This window comes from Salvia splendens, chromosome 21, assembly GCF_004379255.2.
Source record: "Salvia splendens isolate huo1 chromosome 21, SspV2, whole genome shotgun sequence".
Classification (NCBI taxonomy): domain Eukaryota; kingdom Viridiplantae; phylum Streptophyta; class Magnoliopsida; order Lamiales; family Lamiaceae; genus Salvia; species Salvia splendens.
In genome coordinates, this window is record NC_056052.1 from 19,657,842 (window position 1) to 19,667,906 (window position 10,065).

Genomic DNA, 10,065 nt, shown 5'->3' on the forward strand with positions numbered 1-10,065 from the left:
AGGAAATCTTTCCAAAAAAAATTTAGACCACAATCAATTAAAATCAACCTCCAAAATTTACTCACTCAATTATACACCCACATTGAACGGTATATTAACCTCCATATCCTAATCTTTCCGCCTCACACAATTTGTGCAGTAACTCTTAATTCACTTTTTGTTGGAAGGTGAAGCTAAATGTATGGAAGAATTGTGTTGTTTGGAACCAACCATTGCAACGGTTGAAGTAACAATGGCTTGATCAAGCAACAGCATGGCTTGATCAAGCAACGACAACTGACCTAGCGGTTGAAGGTAACGATTGACCAAGCGTTGCATCAGTTCGGAACGGTCGCAAGACGCGCAGCAGTTATGCGTGACACTCTATATAAAGGAATGACCGAGTAACAACAAATACATCGAGATCTGAATAGCGAGATTGAGACTGTTCATTATTACAAGAGATACACTATCTTTGTGAGATTCACATCGTTATCGGCTGTGATTGTCGAGGGAAAAAAATTTGTATGTGAGTTTGAGTGTTCTTGATCGTGTCGATCAAGTGTTGACTCTTGTAATCACTTTCTGAGTGTTTGAATAAAATTCTGGGATCATCTTCTCAGTGAATGTAGGTCATTCGACTAAACAACGTAAATATTTGCGTATTGTGCATTCCATTTCTGCTATCTTCGGATCTTATATATATTGAAGTTGATTCACAAATTGGCACCGTCTGTGGGAAGCGCATCTGAAGAAGTCTACTGACTGCGATGTCGACAGCAAAATTTGAAATGGAAAAGTTCAATGGAAAGAACGATTTTGGATTGTGGAAACTCAAAATGAAGGGGATGATGATGCAGAATGGGCTTTGGGAAATCTTGAATGGGGACAATGATCCCGTAGCTCAAGAAGGAGATGAAAAGACTGCGGCAAGGAATCAAGAACTCCAAGATAAAGCATATAGCACACTCATTCTCAGTTTGAATGACCGGGTGCTAAGAGAAGTGTCGAAGGAGGAAACGGCTGCCGGGGTTTGGGCTAAACTTGAATCAATCTACATGACCAAGTCACTGGCAAATAGGCTCCATTTGAAGCAGAAATTATTCACATTCAAGATTTTGGAAACCTAAAGCATTCTTGAACAGTTAGAAGATTTCGGCAAATGTGTTGACGACTTGGAGGCGATCGAGGAGGAGTTGAAAGATGAGGATAAAGCCTTGATGCTCCTCAATTCTCTGCCCGGATGCTATGAGCAATTCAAAGATGCAATTCTCCTGGGAAGGAACTCCAAGGTCACATATGAGGGAGTCTACTCAGCTCTGAATCTCAAGGAGGCTCAAAAGCAGGGGCTGAGACCCCTTGATCAAGTTGCTGAAAGTCTGGGTATAAAAGCTGTTTCCAGAAGGGCTGGAAAGAAAAAGAAGCAGCAATCTTGGAAGTACAAGCAGAGTGAAGGAAAGGAGACTAGGTCTTGTCACTACTGCAAGAAACTAGGACACATAAAAAAGGACTGCTATGCATGGAAGCGAAAGTAAGCAGATGCTCAGAAGCCAGTTAATCAAGCAGAAGTGGTTGAGGATTTTGAAAATGGCCAGATTATGAATATAACAGAAAGATCCGTGATAGATTGCTGGATCATGGATTCTGGTTGTAGTTTTCATATGACATCCAACAAAAGCTAGTTCACAAAGATTGATGCTGCGGAAGGATCAGTAATCCTGGGAAATGACCATACTTGTGAAGTAAATGGATTGGGATCAGTCAGGCTGAGGATGTTCGATGGGTCAGTTAAAGTTCTAACTGAGGTAAGATACATCCCCTCGGTCAAAAGGAATTTGATCTCGCTAGGATTGATGGACAAGAAAGGCTTCCATTCCAGAGTCGGAGATGGCAAGATAGAGGTGTTCAAAGACCACGCCATTTTCATGAAGGCCGAAAGAATCAATAATCTCAACTATCTTGATGCAGAGGTTATCAGTGATCAGGTTAATATCACTGAAAGAATTAGTAGGAAGACATGGCACATGAGACTTGGACATGTCGCAGAGGCAGACTTAAAGGAGTTGGAGAAAAGGAAGGCTATTCCAACCACTGGAGATGGATCTAGAGATAGTGTGGCTGGATGTGAAGAATGCATCTTGGCCAAGAGCAAGATGCTCACTTTTCCCGAAGGAAAGCATTGCTCAAAAGCTCCGCTGGACTATGCGCATAGTGATGTCTGGGGTCCTGCACAAACACAAAGCATAGGTGGAGGTAGATACTTTCTCACCATTATTGATGATTACTCAAGAAAACTATGACTGTATGTTATGAAAGAAAAGTCAGAGGTGTTTTCAAAATTTCAAGAATGGTGTGCTGAAGTAGAATCGGAGAAGTCCTGTAATTTGAAGTGTTTAAGAACTGACAATGGATTGAAGTTCTTATCTTCTAAGTTTGATCAATATTGCAAGAGGAAGGAAATCAAGTGGCATAGGATCGTACCAAGCAACCCACAACAGAATGGTGTGGCTGAGAGAGCCAACAGGACCATTTTAGAGAGGCTGAGATGTTTGCTGTTATCCTCTGGAATGCCTAAGATTTTTTGGGCTGAAGCGGTTGCGACTGCCGCTGTGTTGATCAACAAATGCCCCTCATCGGCCCTGAATTTTGATACTCCAGATTTGAGATGGTATGCATCTCAAGGGGACTACAACAAATTGAGAATATTTGGCTGTAAAGCATACGCCCATGTCAAGCGAGGAAAGCTGGAGGCAAGGGCCATCAAGTGTGTGATGCTGGGCTATCAAAAGGGAGTAAATGGATATAGACTTTGGTGTATCGAGTCTGGGAACAACAAAGTGGTGATCAGTAGAGATATGATCTTCAAGGAGCATAAAATGCCTTTTCTGAAGGACACACAGACTGATCAAGTTGAGGTGGATTCAATTGATCAAGTTCAGGTGGAGCAGACTGCTCAAGTTGAGGTGGAGACCTCGGGATTGGAAAGTCAGGAATTTAGGGATAATACGTCTAAAGATGTAGGGAGTTCACAGGGCACTCAAGGTGGAGGAGCTCACAGAACGGAACCAGATATGCCAAGAAGACTCAGAGAAAAATCCAAGAGAACTCGGAATCTGCCAACAAAGTATAGTGACTACGAAATGCTACACTATGCCCTGGTTGTGGCAGAAGAAATTGAATATCATGAGCCAACAAGCTACAAAGAAGCTGTAAGGACTCATGAGAAGGACAAATGGCTAAAAGCGATGCACGAAGAGATAGACACCTTGTACAAGAACAAAACCTAGATACTGGTTCTGAGGCCAAAGAATCATAAATGTGTAGGATGCAAGTGGATATTCAAGAAGAAGATTGAAGCATTTTAGAACGACAACATCAGGTTCAAGGCAAGATTGGTGGCTAAGGGTTTCACTTAGAAGGAATGAATTGATTACAACGAAGTTTTCAGTCCAGTAGTGAAACACAACTCAATCAGGATTCTGTTAGCCATTGTCGTTCAAAAGGATTGGGAGCTTCATCAACTTGATGTGAAGATTGCTTTTCTACATGGGAACCTTGAAGAAAAGATCTTCATGGAACAACCAGAGGGTTTCATCAAGCCGGGAGATCAAGATAAAGTCTGTCTGCTCAAGAAAAGCCTTTACGGTTTGAAGCAGAGCTCACGGCAATGGTATCTCATTTTCAATAAATATATTCAGAAGATCGGTTTTGAGATGTCTGAATACGATAATTGCATATTCATCAAGAAGGAGAATGTGGCTGCAGTGGCATACTTACTCCTTTATGTTGATGACATGTTGGTTTCTGCAGCTACTATGAAAGAAGTGCAGAAAATCAAGGATCAATTGAAAATAGAGTTTGAGATGAAAGATCTGGGGTGTGCAAGGAGGATATTAGGCATGGACATAGTACGGAACAGAGGAGCAGGATGGCTATGGCTCACTCAGAGGGACTACATCAATAAGACCATCAAGAAGTTTTAGATGGAGTCATCGAAGCCGGTAACCATTCCTCTGGCTCAGCAGTTCAAGTTGAGTTAAAGCCAAAGTTCAGATACCGAGGAGGCAAGAAGGCATATGGACAAGATCCCATACGCAAGTATAGTGGGAAGCATCATGTATACCATGATTTGTACCAGGCTTGATCTGAGCCACGCCATAAGTGTTGCCAGTAGATTCATGGCAAATCCAGGAATGGAGCATTGGCAGACGCTCAAGTGGATTCTCAGATATATGAGAGGAACCACAAACCTCGGAATCATGTTTGTAAAGCATGAAGAAAAAGAGAAGTATCCGCTCAAGGGATTTTGTGATTCAGACTATGCAGTAAGCATACACACGAGGAAGTCACAAACTGGATATGTGTTTTGTCTGTTCGGAAGCGTGGTCAGTTGGAAATCTTTACTGCAGTCAGTAGTGGCTTTATCTACTACGGAGACGGAATATATAGCCTTAACCGAAGCAGTGAAAGAGAGTTTTTGGCTGAAAGGAATTCTTTCTGATTTTGGTATTGAGCAAAAATCCGTAGAAGTAAACTGCGATAGCTCAAGTGCCATATGCTTGACCAAACATTAGACATTTCATCAGAGGAGTAAACATGTTGATGTCAAACTCCATTTCATAAGGGATGAGGTCAACAAGGGAACAGTGAGAGTGGCCAAGGTTTCGACTGAGGATAACGCCGCAGACATGTTGACGAAGATGCTGCCCAACTCCAAACTTAGAAAATGTATGGAGTTGATCAGTCTGGTCCAGGGGAAATAAAGAGTGGACCGAGAAGATGATTCGGGATTATTCATATAGCTTCAAGGTGGAGATTTGTTGGAAGGTGAAGCTAAATGAATGGAAGAATGGTGTTGTTTGGAACTAACCATTGCAACGGTTGAAGTAACAATGGCTTGATCAAGCAACAGCATGGCTTGATCAAGCAACGACAACTGACCTAGCGGTTGAAGGTAACGATTGACCAAGTGTTGCATCAGTTCGGAAAGGTCGCAAGACGCGCAGCAGTTATGCGCGACACTCTATATAAGGGAATGACCGAGTAACAACAAATACATTGAGATCTGAATAGCGAGATTGAGACTGTTCATTATTACAAGAGATACACTATCTTTGTAAGATTCACATCGTTATCGGCTGTGATTGTTGAGGGAAAAAAATTTGTATGTGAGTTTGAGTGTTCTTGATCGTGTCGATCAAGTGTTGACTCTTGTAATCACTTTCTGAGTGTTTGAATAAAATTCTGGGATCATCTTCTCCGTGGATGTAGGTCATTCGACTGAACCACGTAAATATATGCGTATTGTGCATTCCATTTCTGTTATCTTCGGATCTTATATGTATTGAAGTTGATTCACACTTTTGATTCACAAAATTTTCTCCTAAAGCGACGGATGGAGCAGTAGAAAGGAATTCATCATTCTTCCCACCGAATCCTAATTTCACTACGGTAATCATCCTTCCATGTTCTTTCTCATAAGGTGAATTCACGTTTACCCCGAAACCCTTCTCTGACAAAAATTGGGATCCAAATTCGGAAGGGGGGGGGGAACCAAAAGCTTAGATCTTTTTGCCTAAGCCGATTTGTTCAGTGAAGGTATACAACTCTCCCAACAAATTCTAATGCCATACTACTACTTCCTGCACTATCGTTTTCTAAATCTCTTCATCGATTAAACCGAAGGATGCTAAACTAAAGAATCGAACTTTATTTCACGAAATCAAATTAAGAACTTATCTTGCGGGGTAGTTCGGGGCGACGAATCGGAGCCGGCAGCGGTGGGACTGTGGAGAAATGTCGATGGCAGCATCGATCCTTGTCTCACGGCGAATCAGAGAAAACGGGCCTCAACTTTTCGTGACCTCTGGGTTCTGTTGTTGAACCGTGTTCTTGCCTTTTTGTGAGAGAAATCGGTAGGGACTAGGGAGGGAGATGATTTTTTAGAGAGAGAGAGAGTAAAAGAGTAACCGATGGTTTTGGATGGAGGTTTTGATTCATTCTTCTGTTGTATACTCCTTTAAATCCCTATTTTAATAGTTGATGTGTAACTTAACGTGTAGTATATTTTGTTCTCTTATTAAATTGTTTTCCTCAAATATTAAATTGTTTTGATTCATTCTTCTGTTGTATACTCCTTAGAGCATCCACATCCGTGCTCTTTCCAACGAGCACGGATGTGGGCTCGACCCCACTTTTTCTGCCTGCTCTTAGGCAAGAGCACAACACTTACACCCGTGTTCTTCCGCAAGGACGAGCACAAAGGTCCCACCGTTCCATTATTCAATTTAAATAAAAACATTTCCATAAAATTAAAATACATTAAAAATACCCAGAATAATATTACAAATTACAAAAAAATAAAAAATTACATAATTAAATTCCTAAAAAATAAAATTTGCATAATTAAAATACTAAAAAATAAAAATTACATACTTAAAATCCTAAAAAATAAAAATTACATAATTAAACTCCTGAAAAATAAAAATTACGTAATTTAAGCGTAAAAATGCCCCCGACTTTCTTTCGAGACCCCGTATCATCGCCACATGCGATCGAAGTTGCTCGGGGATCATATTTGACCTATCGGCCAAATTGAGTTGGGCCATAACCCCCCATAACAAATTGGTGGGGGGTTGAGGTGGCACATAGGGAGCGGGAGTCGGTTCGGGAGTGGGGGCGGATGGAGTCGCGGCGCGACGGCGGTTGGCCGCCGCCTTCTTCTTTCCTTGCGGTCGGCGTTAGGAACCGATTGCACGGCGTCGGGGCTACCCAAGTTAGCTCCGGCAAGTTGGCTAGCCACGTCTTTGGAGCTGGCGTCGGATAGAGATACCGACCTTGACCGTTTGGAGGAGCCGCTAGAGAAGGATGTTACGCATCCCCTATACTTCGGATGCGACCGCGTCTCCTGTCAAATGTTGAGGTACTTGAATGGCTTGTAGTTCATGGATTGGTAGGTCGACAAGGCGAAACTGATGATGTCGACCTCGCTCCGGCCGCTCCCCGCCGACCGCTCTTCCTGGAGGTAATACCCCTGGAACTTTTGGATTTCTTTGTTGGCTCTGTATATGGCGTTGCGCACCATACTCTCCTTGCGCTCGATTGTTCCAGCCGGCCGGTTTTCATTGTACCGGCGACAGATGCGCCACCAATAATGATCGCTGGATTGGTTCGTGCCAACCTCCGGATCTTCGGAGATTGACAAGAACGCTTTGAACAATTGCTCCATCTTCGCCGAAGTGTACGGTGTGCGGACACCGTGAGTAGGAGAAGTCGGAGTTTGGGAGGGGCCGCTCGACCTCGCTCTAGGCTCGGGTGTCCACCCGTATTGCCCTTCGGGGGCATCTTGGTCGTCGATCGGGTAAGGCCGGTAGCCACCCGGAACTTCTGAACCTTGGGTTTGAGGAGGGGCCGAATCTTCCGTTTTCGGACTAGGAAACGGTTGTGAACCGAACCAATCGTGGTTCCAACCGTGAGAGCCGGGAGGTGATCGCCGTAGCCGGACATTGTTTTGTTGTAAGAGTAAGAGTGAAAGAAAGATTGAAAATGGAAATTAGAGAATTTAGATGAGAATTGTGTAGTGTGGTGTGAATTTTTGTGTGGAAGTGGGGGTATTTATAGATGAAAATGTGTATTTTTGGGTATTTATAGTATTTCTCCAAGAACAGCTCCACCATTGCATCCCATGTGGGCACAGAGTTAGGACCCATGTTGTCATACCAGTCCTTTGCATCATCCTTCAAAGAGAATGGGAATAATCTGAGGCGAACTTGCTCATCTGTGACCCCGTTCGCCTTCACTGTATTGCTGATCTGTATAAACTTGGTGAGGTGCTTGTTGGCATCTTCTGAGCCTGTCCCACCAAATCCATTTGCTTCTGCCATGTCTATCAACCCCGGCCTCAATTCGAAACTGTTGGCCGCTATCCCCGCATTGTTGACAGGGGGATTAGTGACATGTCTGTAGGCAAACTGATTCTGTACGGGCACTGGCCTCACGTTCTGCTCATCCAATTGCCTCTGCATATCAGCCAACTGCAGACGGAGTGCACGAATGACAGGATCCTCATTGTTGTTCTCCTCCCCGTTATCCATTAGAATTGGGGAATGAGGCTCGTACTGGATAGGTGATGGAGGTGGAGATGGAGTGGGTGATGGAGTTCTCTGAATAGGAGAAGGTAGTCGCCTATGAGCGGGTGAAGAAACCCGATTCCTTTGGTTTAACCTTCTCTGTGCGTTCCTCCTTCTGTTGGTTGCTTCGATCTCGGGATCGATAGGCTCTAAAGGTGGACCTTTAGAACGCGTGTGCATACAACCTGAACAAGGAAACACATCTATTAGAGCACTCAAAATAAAAAGTAAAAATAAAGCAAGTAAAATCTAGACTAGTAATCTCAATTATTATCACGATATTAAGCTATAATGACACACAATTGTCCCCGGCAACGGCGCCAAAAACTTGACTCGACTTATTTTAACACAAGTAATACCCGCAAGTGTACGGGGCTAGTGTAGCAATCAGTAAGCAAGAGTATCGTATCCCACAGAGACAATTTTGTATCAACTTAACTACCACGAACAAAGATCAACTACTATCTAGACAATCAAGTGCAGTTTGGTTTGTTCTAACAACTAATAAAAACATATAATAAGCAAGTAACAAACAAGAACAAGAAAACACTGTGTGATAATGAAAGATAATATGGAGAAATTGTAGAACTCAAGGATCCGATGCACAATTCCAAGCTCTTATCTAATTGACTCGCCCTACCTTTTGGTGTCTCTAGAGTTACTAAGTCAACCACGATTATAGATTAAACCCCCTCCCGAGGTGAGAAACCTGTAGATTAGATGCTAGAATTGAAGTCCCCTTCTAATCCTAAAACCTCTAACTCCCAAAAGTTTGATTAGGTTAATGACCTCACTCAAAACCTCAACTCTCCCGAGTTCTATTGTATTAAGGTGTGAATTATTCTTCTTTCCGGATTAACTATTTCATCTCCCGATTAATCTAATTAATCCTACACAATCAAGTGGTGATCAAGCAATTGAAAGGAATAAACCCAAGAATAATCAAATAACTACAAGAGCAAGGCAAGAACAAAATCAATCGGATAAAAACTATGAAATTAGTGCATCATCACCAAGAATTCTACAAGAGATGTTTTGCTACTCATGTTTATGAAGAAAATCATATTCAACACAATGAAATTCAACAAATACATGAAATATAGATACTAAGTACTCCTGTGAGATCAATCTATGGAATGAAGCTTCAATCTTCCGATATAGAGTCTCCAAACTTCAAATCTTTCTCTCAAAGGTGTTCTTGAGGGTGTGAGTGCGTGTGGTAGGCGGTAGGTGTGGAATAGAATGAACCCTAGGCTTCTTCTCCTCTTGATCCCCATCAAAAATCGCGTTTTTGGCATAAAAATACGCCAAAATAACGTACCCGGCCGGGTGGAATTATAAAGGGTAAAATTCACCCGGCCGGGTGATGATTTTCGACCAGTTTCTGCTCAATTTGCGACACCCGGCCGGGTGAATTTACAGGGTAATAATTCCACCCGGCCGGGTGATTTTCTGGACAGCGCAGTGTTCGTAAAACGGCCATAACTTCTTCTACGGGGCTCCGATTGAGGCGTTTAAGATACCCACGCGAAGCTCTTTCGAAGACAAAGAGAATGATGTGCATTGAGGGTTGATTGGACTTCAAAATCTCCAGTAAAATTGTCTCAAACCAAGACTACTGCACATCCACCTATTTTGCACCTTTTTTCTTCACATTCTTAACAAAATGGTCAACATACCAACATAATAGAGAAGTAGATATAAACACGCCTAATAATAGACGAAATATGATCAAATTCATACCAAACCACCCTCTAAAACCATGTAAAATCTAAGTGTGTCAACTCCCCCAAACTTACAAAATTGCTAGTCCTCGAGCAATGAAGAAAAAGAACTAAAAGAAGACTTGGATTTAAAAGGGTTTTAGACATCATCATCATCTCAAAGAATATGGAATAAATGAGCATATCACAATACAAATCCCATCATGTTAAGCTGTCGAATGCACTTTTACTAC

At 42.4% G+C, this 10,065-nt stretch overlaps 1 protein-coding gene across 1 annotated transcript; it reads left to right on the forward strand.

Annotated features, from left to right (window-relative positions):
* The first annotated feature begins 1,832 nt into the window (after positions 1-1,832).
* Positions 1,833-2,279, forward strand: LOC121784344 (uncharacterized mitochondrial protein AtMg00300-like). Its single transcript, XM_042182498.1, has one exon. It carries the CDS (start codon positions 1,833-1,835, stop codon positions 2,277-2,279), a length of 447 nt encoding a protein of 148 aa, XP_042038432.1.
* Positions 2,280-10,065: the final 7,786 nt, after the last annotated feature.